The 23,527-nt window shown below is 47.1% G+C and overlaps 2 protein-coding genes across 4 annotated transcripts in view; one reads left to right on the top strand and one right to left on the bottom strand.

The window, feature by feature from the left end:
• The window catches only part of NSUN2 (NOP2/Sun RNA methyltransferase 2), a 33,594-nt gene extending 27,080 nt beyond the window's left edge, over positions 1-6,514 (bottom strand). For both annotated transcript variants that reach the window (XM_002696449.6, XM_010816852.3), the window contains exons 1-3: positions 6,350-6,514; positions 6,105-6,262; positions 4,686-4,790 (exon numbers count right to left, since the gene is read on the bottom strand). In XM_002696449.6, coding sequence (XP_002696495.1) covers positions 4,686-4,790; positions 6,105-6,262; positions 6,350-6,442 — 356 coding nt within the window. In that variant the 5' untranslated portion in view covers positions 6,443-6,514. The remainder of the gene's footprint in view (positions 1-4,685; positions 4,791-6,104; positions 6,263-6,349) is intronic.
• A 259-nt stretch (positions 6,515-6,773) lies between these two features.
• Positions 6,774-23,527, top strand: part of SRD5A1 (steroid 5 alpha-reductase 1) — a 37,402-nt gene continuing 20,648 nt past the window's right edge. Inside the window, exons 1-2 of one of the 2 annotated variants that reach the window (XM_059878788.1) lie at positions 6,774-6,789; positions 7,122-7,475. In XM_059878788.1, the coding sequence (XP_059734771.1) occupies positions 7,189-7,475 (287 nt within the window). In that variant the 5' untranslated portion in view covers positions 6,774-6,789; positions 7,122-7,188. 2 annotated transcript variants of the gene reach the window in all.

Genomic DNA, 23,527 nt, shown 5'->3' with positions numbered 1-23,527 from the left:
AAGAGGAACTCAAAAGCTTCTTGATGAAAGTGAAAGACGAGAGTGAAAAAGTTGGCTTAAAGCTCAACATTCAGAAAACGAAGATCATGGCATCTGGTCCCATCACTTCATGGCAAATAGATGGGGAAACAGTGGAAACAGTGTCAGACTTTATTTTTCTGGGCTCCAAAATCACTACAGATGGTGACTGCAGCCATGAAATTAAAAGACGCTTACTCCTTGGAAGGAAAGTTATGACCAACCTAGATAGCATACTCAAAAGCAGAGACATTACTTTGCCAACAAAGGTTCGTCTAGTCAAGGCTATGGTTTTTCCTGTGGTCATGTATGGATGTGAGAGTTAGACTGTGAAGAAGGCTGAGCGCCGAAGAATTGATGCTTTTGAACTGTGGTGTTGGAGAAGACTCTTGAGACTCCCTTGGACTGCAAGGAGATCCAACCAGTCCATTCTGAAGGAGATCAGCCTTGGGATTTCTTTGGAAGGAATGATGCTAAAGCTGAAACTCCAGTACTTTGGCCACCTCATGTGAAGAGTTGACTCACTGGACAAGACTCTGATGCTGGGAAGGATTGGGGGCAGGAGGAGAAGGGGACGACAGAGGATGAGATGGCTGGATGGCATCACTGACTTGATGGATATGAGTCTCAGTGAACTCCGGGAGCTGGTGATGGACAGGGAGGCCTGGCGTGCTGCGATTCATGGGGTCGCAAAGAGTCGGACACGACTGAGCTACTGATCTGAATAGAGAGCAGACTCTAGGTATAACTTGAGGGGAATATTTGTTTATGTGCTTTATTGGTTAAGTTTCTACTAGTTAAAAATGTAAATTTGTTATTACAAGAATAAAATCTGACTGTTAAGTTATAATTACGAAAGCTTTTCATCTTATGAGAAAATTATTTAACTTTCAAAGAGTTAACTACACAGACAGACTGAGTTCAAAAGTCTCTCTCCATATATCACCTCTAGGATCATCATCAACTCAATGAAAAGAACATAAACAGAATGACAATAAGGTGCATTTGCAACAACTCACTGTCAAAACAAGGCCTTATAAAAAACGCTTTAACCCCTCGCAATTCCCAGTCTATGAAAGGTAAGAAAAAAATGAAATCTGCACACGCTGTAAGTCCTATATATGACATTCCTTCTAGAAAACCTGGTCCCCCAAAATACTTCTCCTACATTACATCCCACTATGTCTCAAAAGGTTAAAAGACTATTAAGATCTATTTCTGCAATTTCCACAATATAAAGAACCACCAGAAAGTACTTTATGTTTCTGCTTTATTTACTGATTTATGGGTATCCCACACCTGACCAGTGAATTTGATTTAATGTTTATAGAATAAAACTGTCTCACAGTTGTCACTGATAACGAAAAAAGGGTGAGTATTAGGAACTCGCATCTTACATGTTGCTCAGACCCTTCATCTATGTTCAGAAAACTAGATGAAACAGTATTGTGAAGAGAAGGCCCGGCTGTTACTGGGGTGACTCCTTGCATTCTTCACCCACAGAATACCTGTAGGGCCTTTCCAAGAGGTCTGGAATTGACTGGTCCTGCCCTGAGATCCAAAGTTCAACAATCAAGAGTGAAAAACAGCCATTAAACATTCAATGGGCCAAGTAAACCAAAGGCCCACTGTAGTTTGCAGAAAACAATAAAAATAGACTAATTCCGTATGTGTTGGGACAGTGGAAGAAAACCACCAGGACAGCCCAGAGAGACACCCCTTCCCCAGGGGACCGGCTCACCAGCTCCTCTTTCTGCCCAGAGGCAGAGAACCCGCAGAGGCAGCCGCATCTGAAAAGCTGAACTTCTGGACACAGGGTGGAAGGAATAAACGTTTCCAGGTGACTGTGTGAGGCAGCAAAAGCAGGAAAGATTATGCATAGAAATGTGCAAAGACAATCCTAAACCTGCTTTTGAAAACATCAAACACACCAACTTCAAGCACCGGGGCCATCCCCCAAATCTCCACATCATGGCACAGGCCAAGAGCCGAGTGCACACCCCAGTGACTGAGAGGGGGGCCCACGCGTCATGTGACGGCCGCCGTCCTCGCTGATGCTGCAGACACAGCAGGGGAGACACCTTCCTTACCTGCTGGCCTCAGCACCTGGCCTCAGAGACCTTTTCCTGTTCTCTAACAGTCAAGCTTCTAGACTCCGATTAAAACTGTTTAACAAAAAAGCCATCATGGAATTTTTTGGTGCATTATTCCTGTATACCAGAAATGCACTCTGAAATGGTAACATTTGGTTTTGATCTGATTTAAGCACCTGGCCACTCAGTTCTCATTCCACCGTGGATTCTGTGCACATCTGTGATATGGACACTGAACATCCAAATGGCCAACAAAAGAATGAAAAGCAAGCAAACGCACGGACCAGGAACAATGAAAACCTCAATTTGGCTTGTGATGAACAAAGGTTGGCCAAAAAGAAAAGATACATCAAACACTTGAACAGTCAAAACTTCAAAAGCTGTCAAGAAACGCTGCTTAAATTCATCTTCTCAAGCAGAAAGTGAAGAGGAACTAGAGTGCCTTGATGAGGGTCAAAGGAGAGTGAAAAAGCCGGCTTAAAACTCAACATTCAAAAAACAAAGATCATGACATCCAGTCCCATCACTCCGTGGCAAACAGAAGGGGAAAATGTGGAAACAGTGACAGACTTTTATTTTCCTGGTCTCCAAAATCACTGCAGACAGTGACTGCAAGCATGAAATTCAAAGACACCTGCTCCTTGGAAGAAAAGCTATGACAAACCTGGACAGTGTATTAAAAGCAGAGACATCACTTTGCCAACAAAGGTCCATCTAGTCAAAGCTATGGTTTTTCCAGTAGTCAGTATGGATCTGAGAGTTGGACCATAAAGAAGGCTGGGGTCCAAAGAACCAATGCTTTCAAATAGTATCACTAGCTCAATGGACAAGTATCTGAGCAAATTCCAGGAGATGGCGAAGAACAGGGAAGCCTGGTGTGACATAGTTCATGGGGTCACAGAGTCAGATGCGACTGAACAACAAACTGCCAGACAATGATGGTTAAATTCACCTTTTTATGGTAATCATTTAAAATGTGCTGTTGTCCTTTTGTAAGAATTCTCAGTACCTTAAAGTTGATAATCTGCAATGTGCAACTGTTAACAACTTCTTGACTTCCACAGCCCAGGCTGTGAGACTACTCACAGTCCCTTGGACTGCACGCAGATCCAACCAGTCCATCCTCAAAGAAATCAGTCCTGAATGGTCATTGGAAGGACTGATGCTGACGCTGAAACTCCAATCCTCTGGCCACCTGATGCAAAGAATGGACTCACTGGAAAAGACCCTGATGCTGGGAAAGACTGAAGGCGGGAGAAGGGGGCGACAGAAGATGAGATGGTTGGATGGCATCTCTTGACTCAATGGACACCAGTTTGAGTAAACTCCAGGAGTTGGTGATGGACAGGGAAGCCTGGCGTGCTGCAGTCCATGGGGTCACAAAGAGTCAGACGCGACTGGGCTGAGCTGAGCTGAACTGATGGCCCCGGCCTTGGCACGACCACGGTTTGTGCCTGACTCTCTGGGCCATTCACGAGACAGACGGGACTGCTTTCACACGCCTAAACTGGATCAAGACACACAAATGAGCCACGAGACACCGACAGGACAGCGAGGATAAAAGGAGGGTGAGCATTGGCCCTGGAGACAGAGACAGACAGGACAGCTGATGCAGCCCCTGCTGAGTCTTTGCTGGGCGAGGAGCTATGGTGTGATTAATAGTCATGGGAATCCCACTCATCTTGTGGGATTTTGGGTGATCTTGTGACTTTGGGTGATGTCGAGGAGTTTGAAACGGAGGCGCAGGGGCCAATGTGAACCTCCATGAGGACTGTTTGGAAACATCCGCCGTTTGGTAACGTCTCAGAAAGACACCGTGGGAACAGAAGGGGCGACTGATAGAGAGGAGGTCTCAGATTATCACTGTTCAGACATCCACTGTCGGGACGCTTTAAAACACTGAGACGGGGGCTTGAAGGTTCACTGTCAAAGGACCTGATGCTGCAAGATGGAGGAACTGTTTCACAGACAGACGCCACTGGAGGCGCTGTCAGAGCAGACGGGGACTTCCAGCTCACACTTGTCCCAAGGCCCACCTGCAGGCAGGGGACCGACACTCATGCCGAGTCGCCTCCTCCATCACCCCCTTTCCTTTCCTTCTCTGCGTGACTAACTTCTGTTGTGCAGTGTGTTCGTATGCAATAAACCAAGCAATTAGCAAAATGAAATGCTAGCTACACTCCATGTGTGTCCCAGCCTCTGACTCTTACCTGGTCTTATGCCTGGGCCCTGCAAAAAAACATTAAGTCTGCAACAGTTCTGACATGAAGACAAGGGGTTTAGGTAGAAATGGTGGAAATGGTAACATCGAGGAAGAAGAGAAGCTGGACTGACTTGGAAAAACCGACGGAAATCAAGACTCCAACACACAGCGCTGCAAGTCACAAAGGAAAGCCTGCACGCGTGTGAAGCAACAGCGGAAAAAGCACTGGGAGTAAGAACAGGAAAATGTCTCGAAAGCACATTTAGGTTCCTTCGTGCCAAAATCAAACGGGTTACCAAGAAATAAATTCAAGCGACAAAGATTAAAATCCTAGAGACATATCCAACAGAATGAAGCCGTGTTATACCTACCAACTCAAGGGCTGTGGAACTTCAACTTTCTGCCCATCCACCTCCAGGTCCTCCAGTTCCTTGAAATACTTGTTCTTTAAGCAATGGAGAATCTCTTTTGCATGGCTATCAAAAAAATTTTTTTAAAGTTTCAAATCAATCTGGAAAGCTAATTCAATACACCTTATCTCTTTATAAACCCAAGATTGTGTTTTGTAATAAAAGCCATCCTTGTGTGCCAAGTGAAGACATTCTTTCATTACTACCATTTTACTGTATTCTTTCAAAGCTTAAACAATCCTTGTCCTTTAATCCCTAAAAGGTGAAAAACTACATTCAATACTATTCTATCCCTTCTCTCCTAAACATTCCTCGAGTTCCATCTTCACTTTCAGGTCCTCTTCAAAAGGTACAACTGCAACCATATCCTTAAACTTACACACTAAAGGTTCGTAAGGAAGAAACAACTTGATTAAATGACATCTCTAAGCTCATTTCGAAGAAGACCACCGAAACAGGATATGGCCACAACAGTCCTAAAGGCCATTTTGCCCAGTAGAGGCACATCAAAGGACTAATACAGCCCACAGCAGGGACGGTCCCTGGCGGTCCAGTGGTTAAAATTCTATTTTTTTCCAATGTAGGGAGTGCAGGTCTGATCCCTGGTCTGAGAACTAAAATCCCACATGCCATGGGCCGAGGCCAAAATATTCGTAATAAACATTTTTAATAAGTTAAATAACACACAGTAAACTTTAGACATCACAAAGTGAAAATCCACAACATGTAACAGACTCCCCACCCTGAAATTGCACATAAAAAGGGATGAAGCACAGCTGAACCTGCAGGGGACGCTTGAAACTTAGCTTTAATTTCCACCCATCATTCCAGTGCCCCCTCCTCCACTTATTCCCTACTTCCATGGATAAATACCCTGCTCAACAGCTGACGGGAAAAGAGCTGATCACTGCCTCCTGTCTCCTTGCTTGACTATCCTGTAGTAAAGCCTTTTCGCTTTCTGCAAGACTGTTGCCCCCATATTTGGTCTTTTCATTGTGCAGCTTACAATAAGCCCACGTGCTCAGTTACACGACTCAAAAAAAAAAAAAAAAAATTGAGAGAGAACACCATAAGCTTCACTTAAAACTCACTAACGTCACAGGTTCTCATGTGTTCCAAAGGGTGGGGGATCGTCAATGGGCCCCCAAGAGTCAAATGCTTCTCATCTTGCACACTCGTTTCTGATTCTAACCTCCCAACTTGCCAGGTCCTCCTCCCCGTACTCCGTTGGGATACCCGTGCTCCCTCCTCTCAAGGCCTCCAGGCTCTAGCATCCACACCGCTGACGTGTGCTTCTTGGGAGAAATACATTTCCGTTTTAAACCCGGGGCATTCTAAACCCCAACTCCCCGAGAAACGTGAAAGGCACGACCCCCTTACCTCTTGTAACCGGTAATTCTTAAAGTGGCCGGGAGAGGCTCCCTGAGCGCTCCCATGAACTGGTCCCACTCGCCCTCGGGCACGATCTTGAGCTCCTGGTAGTAGTGCTCGAACAGCTTGTTCTCCTTGACGATCTCGGGGTAGCCGCCTTCCCAGCCCTGAGGAGTGAGAGAAACTTGGCACCCGGGGCCGCGAAGCCGCCCCGCAGGCCTCGGGGCCCCGGCCCGCCCTCCCCCGGGTCCTACCGCCCCATTGCGCTTTCCGCCGTCCTCCGCGCTCCCGGGCCGCTGCTGCTGCTGCTGCTGCTGGAGCCGCCGGCCCCGCGACCGCCGCCCCATGGCCCACGCGGCCGCGCACGCCTCCCGCACAGCTCGACCCGCCACCGTCGGCCGCAAGCACTTCCGGGCTGCAGCTCGAGGACCCCGCGGGTCAGCACATGCGCCTCCCCGGGACCTGCAGGGAGGGAGGGACCTGCAGGAGCGCAAGGATTTCCGCGCCAGCTCAGGCAGCGATGCGGACAGCCCGAGGTCGCGCGTGCGCACCGCGGCGACGACGCTCGGTGAGGGCCCGGAGTGGGCCGGGGCTTAGTGGGCAGGACTCTAGGAGCGTGGGCGGGGCGGGCGGGCGTCCCGCCCCGTCCCCGGCGCCCAACCACGACTAGGTAGACGGTCTGGGAGTGCCCGGAGTGAGTGGGGGTCTAGAGGGCGGGGCCTGGTGGGCGGGGCTATAGGCGCGTGGGCGGGGCGGGGCGGGGCGGGGCGGGTCCGCAGCGCGCACCCAAGACTGGTGAGACAGTCGGGGAGGACCTGGAGTGGGCGGGGTTCTGGCCGTGTGGGCGTGGCGGGCGGGCGCCCCGGGCGTCCCACCTGGTCCCCGGCGCGCACCCAGGACTAGGGAGACTGGGTGGCGTGTGGCTCCGGGGCCGCCCGCACGGGGCGGATCCGGGCCCAGGCTTTGGCCGCGAATCCCGGCCTCAGGTAACCGCGCCTCCCGCCCCCCACCCCACCCCGCCCGCAGCCGCCGCCGCCCTATATGTGGCCCAACGCAGCACCCGGGCCATGGAGCACGCCTGCCGTCGCCCACCATGGAGCTGGCCGAGCGGTTCCTGCTGGACGCGCTCGCCTACCTGGAATGCGCCCTGGGCGTCGTGTGCTACGTGCTGCTGAAGCTGGTGGGCTCGCCCTACGGGCGCTACGCGTCGTCCGGCTCTGCCTTCGGGCTGCCGGCGCGGGCCGCCTGGACTGTGCAGGAGCTGCCCTCGCTGGCCCTGCCGCTCCTCGCGTGCGCGGGCGCAGGCGCGCCGGCCGAGCGCCTCAACCGCTGGCCCAACTGCATCCTCCTGGCCATGTTCCTCGTCCACTATGCGCAACGGTAAGAGCGGGCGGCCCCGCGCTTCCCCCAGCCGCCCCTGGTGCGCCCTCTTCTCCCCGCCGCCCCTGGTTGATGCGCCCCCTTCCCCCCGCCGCCCTTGGTGCACCGCCCTCTTGCCACCCCGGGCCGGCTCCCTGCACCTGTACACCAGGTCCTGGCGCCCTCTCCTTCGCCCCTGCTCTCTCCCCCAGCGCCCTCTTGCTACTTTTCTAGTTCCGTGTGCACTCTTTGTTTAGGGTGAAGGATTGTTTCCCCCAATCAGATGATCACTTGCACCTTAGTCTGGTTTCCAATTACTGAATGGGTCACGTTCAGGGACTTTCTCCTCTACAATATAGGCAGGTGCCTCCAGCACTGTGAAAGTAGCCTTCCAAGAAATAAGCGGTAAACACACCTAAGGTCTTTAAGCTAACTTACAGATGTTTGGTTTTTGTGAAGAAGGCTCAATGGCTGTGTCTGTACTCTTCAGGTCTGTAACAAGTTCGGACTCTCTCCAGGTCTTAGGCTTTGGCTTTTGCACAGCTTAAGGGCTTCCCTGGTGGCTCATCTGGTAAAGAATCTGCCTGCATTGCAGGAGACCTGGGTTCGATTCTTGGGTGGGGAAGACCCCCTGGAGAAGGGAATGGCAACCCACTCCAGTATTCTTGCCTGGAGAATCCACGCGGACAGAAGAGCCTGATGGGGTACAGTCCATAGGGTCGCAAAGGGTCGGACACAACTGAGCAACTAACATTTTCACACTTTTGCATAGCTAAACCAAATAGCTGCTCGAAAGCTTAAAATCAAAATTTGAAAATTTGTATTCAGACTTCTTAAGGCTGCCCAGTGTTAAAAGGGATGTTCTCTACACATCAGGGACCTGATCTCAACTGCTTTGAAAGCGTGGGCAGGTTACTTGATCTCTCTGGTTGTGGGTCCCACCTTAGGACACCCACTTCACAGAGCAGTAGAAGAAGTCAGTGCGGGTGTCTCTGAGCCTCTCTTGAATCCCTGGGCAGCTGCATCCCAGTCTGCTTTTAAGTTTTAAGCAGACACTGGGAATGGGCAGTCAGTGTTCCACGAAGTCTTTCTGAGTGCTCTGTACCTGACAGTCCTAGAGAATTCCCGTAAGCAAACTCAGTAACAGACTCATCAGTGCATTTCCCAGTCACATCTGACTCTTTGCGACCCCATGGACTGTAGCCCGCAAGGCTCCTCTGTCCATAAATTCTCCAGGCAAGAATACTGGAGTGGGTAGCCATTCCCGTCTCCAGGGAATCTTCCCGACCCAGGGGCTGAACCCAGGTCTCCTGCATTGCGGGCAGATTCTTTACCGTCTGAGCCACCAGGGAAGCCCAAGTTTGCCATAAATCCGTACCAAAGCAGGGAGCCACAGCACCTAAATCTGGCCAATAGTTTCATTCATGAAGAGAGGAAACCTCTACACAAGGGTGCCACCCACAGTTGCTCATATTATTGTACACATAGCCCGTGTGATTTGGGGACATTTAAATTTTCCAAACTTTCCAACTTGAGCAAACTCCAGGAGATGGTGAATGACAGGGATGCCTGGTGTTCGGCAGTCCATTGGTTGCAAAGAGTCAGACTTGACTGAGCAACTAAACAATGACAAGTTTTCCAAATAGAAGAGATAAACATCTTCCATTCTACCCAAGCAGCTAATTTATTCAATGGTCATTTGACCTAAGTCAGTGAGCACTGTCGACTAAAAAAAGATGTACAACTTGAGAGTTGCAAGTTAAGTTTTATTTGGGGCAAAATGAAGACTGTGACCTGGGAGGCAGCATCTCAGAGAGCTCTGAGAGACTGCTCCAAAGCGGCAGTGGGGGAAAGTCAATATGTAAGGTTTTGGTGAAGGGGGAGTTCAATGCCATGAAGCACTCATGTTACAAAAGGTTTTTGTTAGTCATGAGGATCTGATGTCACCATGAAGGGATTTAGTGCTTTCTCTAAGATATGAGAAGATGCAAAGATTGAGATCATAAAATCTGTTCCTAAAAACATCCAACTATCTAAAGACCTTTCCCTCTAGATCCTCTGGAGCACAGAGTGCCTCACTCCACCTCGAACTCCCTCAGGGGTTGTTGAAGGTCAACAGCTGTAGCAGCCTGGGGTTCAATTTCCCTGCAGGCAGATGGCAGTGATCTTCGTAAGTGCCAATTTGTAGTTGACACGGCCCTCTTATGGTCATAAATCCAGGCATACATTGAGGGGCATTTCATAACCATTTTGTCCTGCCTTGCTGGGAAGGATCATTCCCAGTTCTGAAGAAGGTTTTTGCCGATAAGCCACTCAGTGTGCCATTACCGGACTCGATCTTAGCAGTCAAAGACGTCGGGACACCTGTCTTCTAGTTATGGCCCAGGAAAGGATTCCCTCTTGTTGCATGAAAATACCTACAGTTACACTATTACAATCACTGATCGTATATTGAGCTATACATTTGATCAGCTGCTTCAACTCTAATCCTCATTTTCATTGGAGGCTTAGTCATACACCTGGTAATACAAGAAATAATAATCTTGTGAAAGAAGCAAAATGCAAATGGTATAGTTAATAACATTAGTGGAATTAAAAGTAAATAGTTTAGCCATGAACCTCCCGCAGCAAACCAGTTTTTTTTTTTTTAAAGATCATCAAGACTAGGGAATGGGTCACTGAAAGCAGAAGTCTGACTTTTCATATGGTTCACCAAATGTGTTATTTTAGAGAATTCATCAGGTATAAAAACATAGGATTCAGTTTGAATTATGGCGCAGGTGCCTCCCTGAAATGCTGTAAGGATGTCAAGGGCCATGCAGTTGTGTAGAACTGCCTTTTTCATCAGAGAGATCTCAGAATTCAGTAGGCTAATAGCCCGATTACTATCATTTAAAGCTTATGAAAGTTGTTAAGGCTTCAGTTCAGTTCAGTTCAGTCGCTCAGTCGTGTCCGACTCTTTGCGACCCCATGAATCGCAGCACTCCAGGCCTCCCTGTCCATCACCAACTCCTGGAGTTCACTCAAACTCATGTCCATTGAGTCGGTGATGCCATCCAGCCATCTCATCCTCTGTCGTCCCCTTCTCCTCCTGCCCCCAATCCCTCCTATCATCAGGGTCTTTTCCAATGAGTCAACTCTTCACATGAGGTGGCCAAAGTATTGGAGTTTCAGCTTCAGCATCATTCCTTCCAATGAACACCCAGGACTGATGTCCTTTAGGATGGACTGGCTGGACCTCCTTGCAGTCCAAGGGACTCTCAAGAGTCTTCTTTAACACCACAGTTCAAAAGCATCAATTCTTCGGCTCTCAGCTTTCTTCACAGTCCAACTCTCACATCCATACATGACCACTGGAAAAACCATGACCTTGACTAGACAGACATTCATTGGCCAAGTAATATTTCTGCTTTTGAATATGCTATCTAGGTTGGTCATAACTTTCCTTCCAAGGAGTAAGCGTCTTTTAATTTCATGGCTGCAGTCACCATCTGCAGTGATTTTGGAGCCCAAAAACATAAAGTCTGACACTGTTTCCACTGTTTCCCCATCTATTTGCCATGAAGTGATGGAACCAAATGCCATGATCTTCGTTTTCTGAATGTTGAGCTTTAAGCCAACTTTTTCACTCTCCACTTTCACTTTCATCAAGAAGCTTTTGAGTTCCTCTTCACTTTCTGCCATAAGGGTGGTGTCATCTGCATATCTGAGGTTATTGATATTTCTCCCGGCAATCTTGATTCCAGCTTGTGCTTCTTCCAGCCCAGCGTTTCTCATGATGTACTCTGAGTATAAGTTAAATAAGCAGGGTGACAATATACAGCCTTGCTGTGCTCCTTTTCCTATTTGGAACCAGTCTGTTGTTCCATGTCCAGTTCTGACTGTTGCTTCCTGACCTGCATATAGGTTTCTCAAGAGGCAATCAGGTGGTCTGGTATTCCCATCTCTTTCAGAATTTCCCACAGTTGATTGTGATCCACACAGTCAAAGGCTTTGGCATAGTCAATAAAGCAGAAATAGATGTTTTTCTGGAACTCTCTTGCTTTTTCCATGATCCAGAGGATGTTGGCAATTTGATCTCTGGTTCTTCTGCCTTTTCTAAAACCAGCTTGAACATTTGGAAGTTCATGGTTCATGTGAACTTCCAAATGTTGGAGAATTTTGAGCATTACTTTACTAGTGTGTGAGATGAGTGCAATTGTGCGGTAGTTTGAGCATTCTTTGGCATTGCCTTTCTTTGGGATTGGAATGAAAACTGACCTTTTCCAGTCCCGTGGCCACTGCTGAGTTTTCCAAATTTGCTGGCATATTGAGTGCAGCACTTTCACAGCATCATCTTTCAGGATTTTAGATATGGCCAATTACATCCTCTAAGGCAATGGCACCCCACTCCAGTACTCTTGCCTGGAAAATCCCATGGATGGAGGAGCCTGGTAGGCTGCAGTCCATGAGGTCACTAAGAGTCGGACACAACTGAGCGACTTCACTTTCACTTTTCACTTTCCTGCATTGGAGAAGGAAATGGCAGCCCACTCCAGTGTTCTTGCCTGGAGAATCCCAGGGACAGGGGAGCCTGGTGGGCTGCCATCTATGGGGTCTCACAGAGTCGGACACAATGGAAGCGACTTAGCAGCAGCAGCAGCAGCCCCACTGAAGGCGTGCACGCACACGTGCACACACACACACAGTAGCTGCTGAACGGTCATACCAGTAGGATACAGATCGGCGACCCACTGGGATCATACCAATGGTAGATTCGTTGGGGTTACCTCTAATTTGTTAACATGTATGACCTTAAGTTCATGGGAATCCCAGGCTACACCTTCGTATTCATCCCTGTAGATGTGATGGCCATAAATTAGTCCGACGAACCCACAGAGTTCCATACCAATCACTCTCTCTAACAGTAATGATAGACATAGTTCATAAAGCACCCAGTCTTGTTTCAAAATTACCAGGTTGATCATTTTTAGTATGATTTAACCCTTCCCAACATAGAGGGGCTTTTAAACTAAAATGACCATAGCCTGGTATTAACCATAAGGATCCAACCCATAACTGTGAGAGTTTTCCTTTTAATAGATGAGAGGTTAATTTTTTATAGAGACTTAGCTCATCACTCTGACTGAGTTTGAATGACCCTAAGAGAAAACTTAAGTGTATGGCCAGCATCTGCTGGGGCTGCTGCTGCTGCTGCTAAGTTGCTTCCGTTGTGTCCGACTCTGTGTGACCCCAGAGACTGCAGCCCACTAGGCTCCCCCGTCCCTGGGATTCTCCAGGCAAGGACACTGGAGTGGCTAGCATCAGAGCAGATATTATTAAATGGCCATGTGAGAGGATCCCATCTAGTAATATCGTGAATAGATGAAACAGGACTGAACATTCATCTAAAATAAATTTCCTAGTGGGTATCCAGTCAGAGCCCTAGAGAGCAGAAATCCACCAAAGTAACCCAGAAGTACTAGACACAGGTAATTGGCTACAACCCAACAATTGGATTGAGTTTTAAACTAGCATAGACTCATGTCCATGATAGAAAGCATTTGATTGATAGGCATAGGTCCAAGGAATCAAGAAAACGTTATAAATGATCATACAAGTCAGATGAGCATCTTGGGCAAGCTGCCTACTTCTGATGTCCTCTTCTTCTTGCCCTAGTGGAGTGTAATTTCCTCTATTTGAGCATTGTTTTAAGGTGAGTTGGGATTTGCCTGGTGGCAAAGATGGTAAAGTGTCTGCCTGCAATGTGGGAGACCTGGGTTCGATCCCTGGGTCGGGAAGATCCCCTGGAGAAGGAAATGGCAACCTACTCCAGTACTCTTGCCTGGAAAATTCCACGGACAGAGGATCCTGGTAGGATATAGTCCATGAGATCACAAAGAGTCAGACACGACTGAGTGACTTCACTTGAACATCACTTGAGGTCAGCAGGCATCTCTATCAACCAGTCCAGCTTAGGGGCTTTTGGAAGTGGGAGTTAACCCAAGAGTCAATTTCCCTTTGGTTTCACTGGGCATGAGCTAGTTTAGAGTACGTGATAGAAAGGTCCTTCCATCCAGGTTGGAGAAAGTTCCTTAAACTATGTCTTCTTCCAATCTTGGTTGCAGGTCATGCATGAGGCATCTGATCTTTATCCAAAGACAGATTACTAAGATAAGCTTCAGAAACAAACCTAGAGTGTCCTTTAATAATTCAATTAAATTTTACATTAATATACCCTAACAACAAAGAACTATCCAGAAAGTAAGTCTGAGTAGAAACAGACCTCCATTAACAAGCTGGGATTTAACATTCATTGGAACATCTCTTTCTCCCTAAAATCACCATCATTTTTACCAAATTAACACCTGTTTGTCATATAGGTCTGGTCTCAATAAACTTGGCCTGATGACTTATATAACCGTAATTGATCATAGACTTTTTTGCTTTGCTGAGACTTTTATGGAGTCTCAGATTGAACTTTTAAAATAAAACCTTTCAGGGCTAGGAAGAAGAAAAAAGAAGTTGCTCAGTTGTGTCTGACTCTCTGCGACCCCATGGACTATAGCCTACCAGGTTCCACCATCCATGGGATTTTCCAGGCAAGAATACTGGAGTGGGTTGCTATTTCCTTCTCCAGGAGATCTTCTCAACGCAGGGATTAAACCCGCATCCCTGGCATCGCAGGCAGATACTTTGCCAAAGGCTTATCACAGATTTTGCCTAGTCAGATCATCAGTCGCTCAGTTGTGTCTGACTCTTTGCGACCCCATGAATCGCAGCACGCCAGGCCTCCCTGTCCATCACTAACTCCCGGAGTTCACTGAGACTCACGTCCATGGAGTCAGTGATACCATCCAGCCATCTCATCCTCTGTCGTCCCCTTCTCCTCCTGCCCCCAATCCCTCCCCGCATCAGAGTCTTTTCCAATGAGTCAACTCTTCACATGGGGTGGCCAAAGTACTGGAGTTTCAGCTTTAGCATCATTCCTTCCAAAGAAATCCCAGGGCTGATCTCCTTCAGAATGGACTGGTTGGATCTCCTTGCAGTCCAAGGGACTCTCAAGAGTCTTCTCCAACACCACAGTTCAAAAGCATCAATTCTTCGGTGCTCAGCTTTCTTCACAGTCCAACTCTTACATCCATACATGACCACTGGAAAAACCATAGCCTTGACTAGACGGACCTTTGTTGGCAAAGTAATGTCTCTGCTTTTCAATATGCTATCTAGTAATAAATGTTTCAAAATCGTATTTTATTTGGAAAATGACTTAGCTATTCAATAGACTTCCAACACTCAGTTAAGTACAATCGTTAGAAGTTCAAGTTACCCCAGTCTGCAGAGACTATTTTAGACAGACATTCCTAAAGCATAATTATTCTTGAGTCTATCTAAAGGTTCATATCTCATTTGCATTTTGAAGAAGTTTTTTGACTTGAGAGAATTTCCTTGCTGACAAACTTGTAACACATATAATAATATTTAACTTTTGTTAAACCTAGGTAAAACGAAAATATGCTGCTTAATGCTAATTACTCTTACACATGTCTACATTATTTAGATCAACAAACAAACATTAATATCAGTTATTTAATGCTGAATATTTCCAAGTTCACATGAACCTGAAATTCATTTAGGTTAATTTCTCTTGTGGTAGAATTATTTGAATTGTACATGCCCCCTTTTTTTTTTCAAAGCCAATAATATTAAACGTCATTTACACACTGATCTCAGCAATCAGCAATATTATCCAAAATACAAAGATGCACACTGAGACCTACATTTATCCAAATAAATGGAAAACAAAGTCATGTTTTCCAAACTTAGTTATGAATCAGATATCACGATACAAAACACACTAATTGTAAAAATGGTTGGAGTAAGATTTGAAAAGGCTTTGTTCCCCTTTTTTTCTTTTGGTTTCAGGAATTAGAGATGGTCTAGATAAGTGATCCAGAGAGCTCTGGTCTAAAGGTATGGGAGGAATTATTTCCTCTTAGCAAGAATTCTTAGATAACTTTGTTCATCAAGCTTTCTCTGGAGTCTAAAGAATATTGTGAGCACATTGTCAGAAATTGTGTTTTTCTATAATCATAGTTTTATAGTCAAACTTTAGACCAGGTATGCTCAGCTTGGCCCTGATAATAAGGGCCGATTGATCCCAGCAGGGATTGTGCCTCTGGGGAAGTGGGGGCCTCCGTTTGATCAGCCCCAAGCTGTTAATTACGGAAGGAAGCGGACAAGAACAGGAGTGCACGATGGACTGAGAGCTCGTCCCAAAGCATCCCGCCAGTCGGGAGACGTCTGTTGCCCCTGCTTTGTTGGGGCTCTGCCAGCCAGCCCAGACTGAGTAAGAAGGGATGTGTGAATCCCAACCTGAGTCAGATGGTGGTGGGAGAAACACAAACCACGGGACTTGGGACACGTGCTTGGGAGATGCAAGCCCGAGTAGCTTGGTGGTCGTCTGCCGAGGCCCTGGGCTGGGTTGTGGGCTGACCCTGCCCTAAGGGAGCATTAGCATCATGAAGAACCAGAGCCAGGTGGAGGGGCTTCCCGTGGTCTGTGGGAAGGGGTGTCTGCCTGCATGTTTTTATAATCTTCCTTTAGCACACCTTGTCCGAGGATCCACTGACTCCCTGCTCATTGGTGGGCTTGTAGATGGAGGCAAGATGTTCTCTGAAGACATGGGTGAGGATGAGAGAAACTCTTGTACTTTTGCTGAGTACAAAGGCAGAATCAACAGGATCAACAGGACCTCTGTGGAGGACAGCCGGGGACGGCGGGGCAGGCCTGCCTAGGAACGAGGCAGGGACAGCTGTCAGACAGAGCACACCAAGGCCCTGACCCTGGGGATGGACAAGGATGTTTGTAGGCATTTTTTTTTATCCATGGCAAACCGCGTCATTGTGCCAGTGGCCCTTGCATAGGGTCAGCGCGGAGGTCAGCTGTTGATCTCAGGCCTCTGAGTCCAGAGGGCACTGTCCACACCTTGTCACATCACCTTGGGTTTTGTTTGTATGCAGAGTGTGACCTTTCACCTGCTCACCCCAGGCACATGTGTGCTGGAAATGAGCAACTTTCGGTTATCAGGTCTGCTCAGAGCCTCTCCACGCCGGGGTCCTGGGGTGGTGCCCTCAACCCTGTCTCAGCTCGTGTTCTGCTTTCTGTCAATCCAAGCAGGGACTCAGTGTGACCCGAACCCAGGGCGCCTGTGTCACTGATTCCCACTGGGCAGTCAGTGAGCGACTCACTGCATCATTTCTTCATCAGCCCTTCCATGTAACGGTAGTCACAAACCCAAGTCCCACTGGAGCGCAAAGCTGTTTATTTGCCACTGGGGCCCCCAGTTACCACCTTTACCCTGAGGCCACAGAGGAAGGGGGCCAAACACTCCCCACCCCACCCCCAAGTCCCAGAGTGTGGACTCTCAAACACCCACTGCAAGGCATGTGCTCAGCCAGGTCTGTGACCCGGTGGGATCGTGGTTCTGTTGTCATCCCTCATGGTAGCACCTCAAAGCGTGTCACCTGCTTGAGGTTCAGCTTCCCTCCTGCTGGAATCCATCAGTGGCCTGGGGAAAGCTTTGGTCAGCCTCTCTTTTAAATGTGTCATAAGGGAATTCCAGGGATTCCCTGGTGGCTGAGACGGTTAAGAATCCACTTGCAACGCAGAAGACCTGGGTTCAATCCCTGGGTTGGGAAGATCCGCTGGAAAAGGAAATGGCAACCCACTCCAGTATTCTGGCCTTGGAAATCCCATGGACAGAGGAGCCTGGTTAGCTACAGTCCATAGGGTCGCAGAGTCGGACACTGAGCAGCCAACACTCAACACACAAGGGGCTTCCCAGATGGCACTAGTGGTAAAGAACTCGCCTGCCAACGTAGGAAACAAGGGTTTGATCCCTGAGTCCAGAAGGTCCCTTGGAGAAGGAAATGACAACCAGTTCTAGGATTCTTACCTGGATAATCCCATGAACTTCTCTGATAGCTTTGCTTGCAATGCAGGAGACCTGGGTTTGATTCCTGGATTGGGAAGAACTGCTGGAGAAGGGATAGGCTACCCACTGCAGTATTCTTGGGCTTCCCTTGTGGCTCAGCTTCCACTGTACAATCATAAGGGATTTGAATTAGGTCATACCTGAATGGTCTAGTGGTTTTCCCTACTTTCTTCAATTTAAGTCTGAATTTGGCAATAAGGAGTTCATGATCTGAGCCACAGTCAGCTCCCGGTGTTGTTTTTGCTGACTGTATAGAGCTTTTCCATCTTTGGCTGCAAAGAATATAGTCAGTCCGATTCCAGCATTGGCCATTTGGTGATGTCCGTGTGTAGAGTCTTCTCTTGTGTTGTTGGAAGAGGGTGTTTGCTATGATTAGTGCGTTCTCTTGGCAAAACTCTATTAGCCTTAGCCCTGCTTCCTTCTCTACTCCAAGGCCAAATTTGCCTGTTACTCCAGGTGTTTCTTGACTTCCTACTTTTGCATTCCAGTCCCTTATAATGAAAAGATCATCTTTTTTGGGTGTTGGTTCTAGAAGGTCTTGTAGGTCTTCAGAACCATTTAACTTGAATTTCTTCAGCATTACTGGTTGGGGCATAGACTTGGATTACTGTGATATTGAATGATTTGCTTTGGAAATGAACAGAGATCATTCTGTCGTTTTTGAGATTGCATCCAAGTACTGCATTTCGGACTCTTTTGCTGACCATGATGGCTACTCCATTTCTTCTGAGGGATTCTTGCCCACAGTAGTAGATATAATGGTCATCTGAGTTAAATTTACCCATTGCAGTCTATTTTAGTTCGCTGATTCCTAAAATGTTGACATTCACTCCTGCCATCTCCTGTTTGACCACTTCCAATTTGCCTTGATTCATGGACCTAACGTTCCAGGTTCCTATGCAGTGTTGCTCTTTACAGCATCGGATCTTGCTTCTATCACCAGTCACATCCACAACTGGATGTTGTTTTTCACTTTGGCTCTGTCTCTTCATTCCTTCTGGAGTTATTTCTCCACTGACCTCCAGCAGCATATTGGGCACCTACCGCCCTGGGAAGTTCATCTTTCAGTGTCCTATCTTTTTGGCTTTTCATACTGTTCATGGTTTACCATCCCCTTCTCCACAGGACCACGTTTTGTCAGAACTTCCACCATGACCTGTCCCTCTTGGGTGGCCCCAGAGGGCATGGCTTAGTTTCATTGAGGTGGACAAGGCTGTGGTCCATGTGATCAGATCGGTTAGCTTCCTGTGGCTGTGGTTTTCAGTCTGTCTGCCCTCTGATGGAGAAGGATAAGAGGCTGATGGAAGCTCCCTCATGGGAGAGACTGACTGAGGGGGAAACTGGGTCTTGTTCTGATGGGCAGGGCCATGCTCAGTAAATCTTTAATCCCATGTTCTGTTGATGGGAGGGGCTGTGTTCCCTTCCTGTTCTTTGACCAACCTTTGGTGGAGGTAATGAAGACAGTGGTGACCTCCTTCAAAAGGTCCCATGATGCACTGCTGCACTCAGTGCCCCCGACCCTGCAGCAGGCCACCACCAACCCACACCTCCGCCAGAGACTCCTGCAAAGTCTGGGTCAGTCTCTTGTGAGGTCACTGTTCCTTTCTCTTGGGTCCTGTTGTGTACAAGCTTTTCCCTTATGCAGTGGAAGTGACAAATAGATTCGAAGGATTAGATCTGATAGACAGAGTGCCTGAGGAACTATGGACAGAGGTTCATGACATTGTACAGGAGGCGGTGATCAAGACCATTCTCAAGAAAAAGACATGCAAAAAGGCAAAATGGTTGTCTGAGGAGGCCTTACAAACAGCTATGAAAAGAAGAGAAGCAAAAGGCAAAAGAGAGAAGGAAAGATATACCCATTTGAATGCAGAGTTCCAAAGAATAGCCAGGAGAGATAAGAAAGCCTTCCTCAGTGATCAATGCAAAGAAATAGAGGAAAGCAATAGAATGGGAAAGACTAGAGACCTCTTCAAGAAAATTAGACATACCAAGGGAACATTTCATGCAAAGATGGGCACAATGAAGGACAGAAATGGTATGGACCTAACAGAAGCAGAAGATATTAAGAAGAGGTGGCAAGAATACACAGAAGAACCATACAAGAGAGCTTCAAGACCCAGATAATCATGATGGGGTGGTCACTCACCTAGAGCCAGACATCTTGAATGCAAAGTCAAGTGGGCCATAGGAAGCATCACTACAAACAAAGCTAGTGGAGGTGATGGAATTCCAGTTGAGCTCTTTCAAATCCTAAAAGATGATGCTGTGACAACTGCTCCACGCAATATGCCAGCAAATTTGGAAAACTCAGCAGTGGCCACAGGACTGAAAAAGGTCCATTTTCATTCCAATCCTAAACAAAGGCAATGTCAAAGAATGCTCAAACTACTGCACAACTGCACTCATCTCACATGCTAGCAAAGTAATGCTCAAAATTGTCCAAGCAAGGCTTCAATAGTACATGAACCGTGAACTTCCAGATGTTCAAGCTGGATTTAGAAAAGGCAGAGGAACCAGAGATCAAATTGTCAACATCCGTTGGATCATCGAAAAAACAAGAGAATACCAGAAGAACATCTACTGCCCTACTGACTGCTCCAAAGCAGTCAGTGTGGATCACAACTGACTCTGTGGATCACAACCAACTGTGAAAATTCTTAAAGCAATGGGAATACCAGATACCTGACCTACCTCCTGAGAAATCTATATACAGGTCAGGAAGCAACAGTTAGAACTGGACATGGAACAACAGACTGATTCCAAATAGGGAAAGGAGTACATCAAGGCTGTATATTGTCACCCTGCTTATTTAACTTATATGCAAAATACATCATGAGAAATGCTGGACTGGATGAAGCACAAGCTGGAATCAAGATTGCTGGGAGAAATATCAATAACCTCAGATATACAGATGACACCACCTTTATGGCAGAAAGTGAAGAGGAACTAAAGAGCCTCTTGATGAAAGTGAAAGAGGAGAGTGAAAAAGTTGGTATAAAACTCAACATTCAGAAACTAAGATTATGGCATCTGATCCCATTACTTCATGGTAAATAGATGGGGAAATAGTGAGAGACTTTATTTTTCTGGGCTCCAAAATCACTGCAGATGATGACTGCAGCCATGAAATTAAAAGATGCTTGCTCCTTGAAAGAAAAGTTATGATCAACCAAGACAGCATGTTAAAAAGCAGAGACTTTACTTTGCCAACAAAGGTCCATCTAGTCAAAGCTATGGTTTTTCCAGTAGTCGTATATGGATGTGAGAGTTGGACTGTAAAGGAAGCTGAGCACAGAAGAATTGATGCTTTTGAACTGTGGTGTTGGAGAAGACTCTTGTTCAGTTTTCTTGCTATAAAAAATAACACAATCATTCAGCAAATGATTTGACCCTCGAAATAGAAGCAATTGGACATCATCTCCCAGGGCAGCTTATAAGGTAACTAACCCAAGTTTGAGGAACACTTAAGTAGCCAACTTGGGTGATCTGGCAGTACCTTAGGTAATGGTGGGCTTCCTCCGTGGCTCAGTGACGGGAAATCCGCCTGCAACACTGGAGACGCAGGTTCAATTCCTGGGTCAGGAAGATACCCTGGAGGAGTAGATGGCAACCCACTCCAGTATTCTTGCCTGGAGGATCCCAGGAAGAGAGGAGCCTGCTGGGCTACGGTCCACGGGCCATAAAGTCAGACATGACTGAGCATGCATCTACTTATCTACTTACTAGGAAATGGCAGATCTAACCATTTTCAAATGTTTAAATGAGAATTGTTGTTAATTTTAATAATTACTGGCTTCACTTCTTTCTCAACAATCTGACATCACTGTAATCTACAACACTTCTAGATTTGGATCAGTTCCTTTTGCTTATCCTTCCTTCTGTAAAAAGAAAGGAATTTAGTGATTACAGTGATTAAACTGCAATAAAGCTACATACTTAAACAAGGATTTTGCCCTTTCAAGGTGAGGCTGCAAACACAAAGAATACTGTGCTGTCGGTCACTCTGTGAAAAGCGAAAGTGAAGTCGCTCAGTTGTGTCCAACTCTTTGCAACCCCGTGGACTGTAGCCCACCAGGCTCCTCCGTCCATGAGATTCTCCAGGCAAGAATACTGGAGTGGGTTGCCATTTCCTTCTCCAGGGGATCTTTCTGACCCAGGGATCGAACCCAGGTCTTCCGCATTGCAGGCAGACGCTTTAACCTCTGAGCCACCAGGGAAGCAGTCTGGGCCAAGACTGGATTCGGCTTCTTCGAAGTTTTCTTGAAATGCTGCTTTTAATAACAGATAGTATGAGTTTTCTAGTAGCAGAAAGTGAAGAGGAACTAAAGAGTCTCTTGATATGGGTGAAAGAGGAAAGTGAAAAAGCTAGCTTAAAACTCAACGTTCAAAAAACTAAGATCATGGCATCTGGTCCCATCAGTTCATGGCAAATAGATGGAGAAAAGGGGGACACAGTGACAAATTTTTTCTTGGGCTCCAAAATCACTGTGGATGGGGACTGTAGCCATGAAATTAAAAGACACCTGCTCCTTGGAAGGAAAGCTATGACAAACCTAGACAGCATATTAAAAAGCAGAGATGTCACTTGGTCAACAAAATGTTCATATAGTCAAAGCTATGGTTTTTCCAGTAGTCACTTAGGGATGTGGGAGTTGGACCATAAAGAAGGCTGAGCACTTAAGAATTGATGCTTTTGAACTGTGGTATTGGAGAAGACTCCTGAGAGTCCCTTGGATTGCAAGGAGATCAAACCAGTCACTCTGTACTTTGGCATAAAAGTTTTCCACACGGCAAAGGCTGAGGATCTGGTGTGCCCTTCTCGTTCTCCAGTTTTCTGCTGTGTTCTCATTTTATACGTGCCTTGTTCTTGCATACATGCTTAGTCACTCAGTCATGTCTGAGTCTTTGTGACCCTATGGACTGTAGCCCACAGGCTCCTCTGTCTTTTTTTAGGATCTTTTTTTAATTTAAGTCATTCAGCCCTATCCGACTCTTTGCAACCCCATGAACTCTCCAGGCCAGAATACTGGAGCCTTTCCCTTCTCCAGGGGATCTTCCCAACCCAGGGATCGAACCCAGGTCTCCTACATTGCAGGCGGACTCTTTACCAGCTGAGCCACAGTTCAGTCCAGTCGCTCAGTCATGTCTGACTCCTTGCGACCCCATGGACTGCAGCATGCCACACTTCCCTATCCATCACCGACTCCCGGAGTTTACCCAAACCCATGTCCATTGAGTTGGTGATGCCATCCAGCCATCACCAACTGAGTTGGTGATGCCATCCAGCCTCTGTCGTCCCCTTCTTCTCCCCCCTTCAGTCTTTCCCAGCATCAGGGTCTTTTCCAATGAGTCAGCTCTTCACATCAGGTGGCACAAGTATTGGAGTTTCAGCTTCAGCATCAGTCCTTCCAATGAACACCCAGGACTGATCTCCTTTAGGATGGACTGGTTGGATCTCCTTGCAGTCCAAGGGGCTCTCAAGAGTCTCCTCCAACACCACAGTTCGAAAGCATCGATTCTTCAGCGCTCAGCTTTCTTTATATGAGCTGTTGGTTTCAATATTGTGTTGGTTTCCACCAAACATTAGCATGAATCAGCCGTGGGTAGCGTATGTCCCCTCCTCCTTGAACCTCCCTCCCACCTCTCCTCATCCCACCCCTCTTGGTTGTCACAGAGCCCCAGTTTGAGTTCCCTGAGTCACACAGCAAGTTCCCATGGGCTGTGTATTTTACACATGGCAGTGTACATGTATCCGCGTTACTCTCTGCACGCAGCCCGCCCTCTCCTGCCCCCACCCCCGTCCCGTCTGTAATTCTGTTCTCTGTATCTGTGTCTCCACTGCTGCCTTTGATTTTGCCCGAGTCTTTCAGGTTCCAAGAAATCAGATTTCTCCTTGCCACTCATCAGGTCTCTTCTGAATGTATTAGGGATCAGGGCTTAAAATACATGTGTACGTATTGTGTGCAGAAGAACCTGTGGTTGAGACACATGCTCCTTGTGGAAAACTTATATAAAGTGCGGAAGAATTTAAGGAAACAAAAGTAAACCCACCTAGAATTCCACCCCTCGGATAACACTGGTAGTATTTTGAAAT

Source organism: Bos taurus, chromosome 20, assembly GCF_002263795.3.
Source record: "Bos taurus isolate L1 Dominette 01449 registration number 42190680 breed Hereford chromosome 20, ARS-UCD2.0, whole genome shotgun sequence".
Classification (NCBI taxonomy): domain Eukaryota; kingdom Metazoa; phylum Chordata; class Mammalia; order Artiodactyla; family Bovidae; genus Bos; species Bos taurus.
The sequence above is the reverse complement of the archived record's forward strand: the minus strand, read 5'-3'. Positions and strand labels throughout refer to the sequence as shown.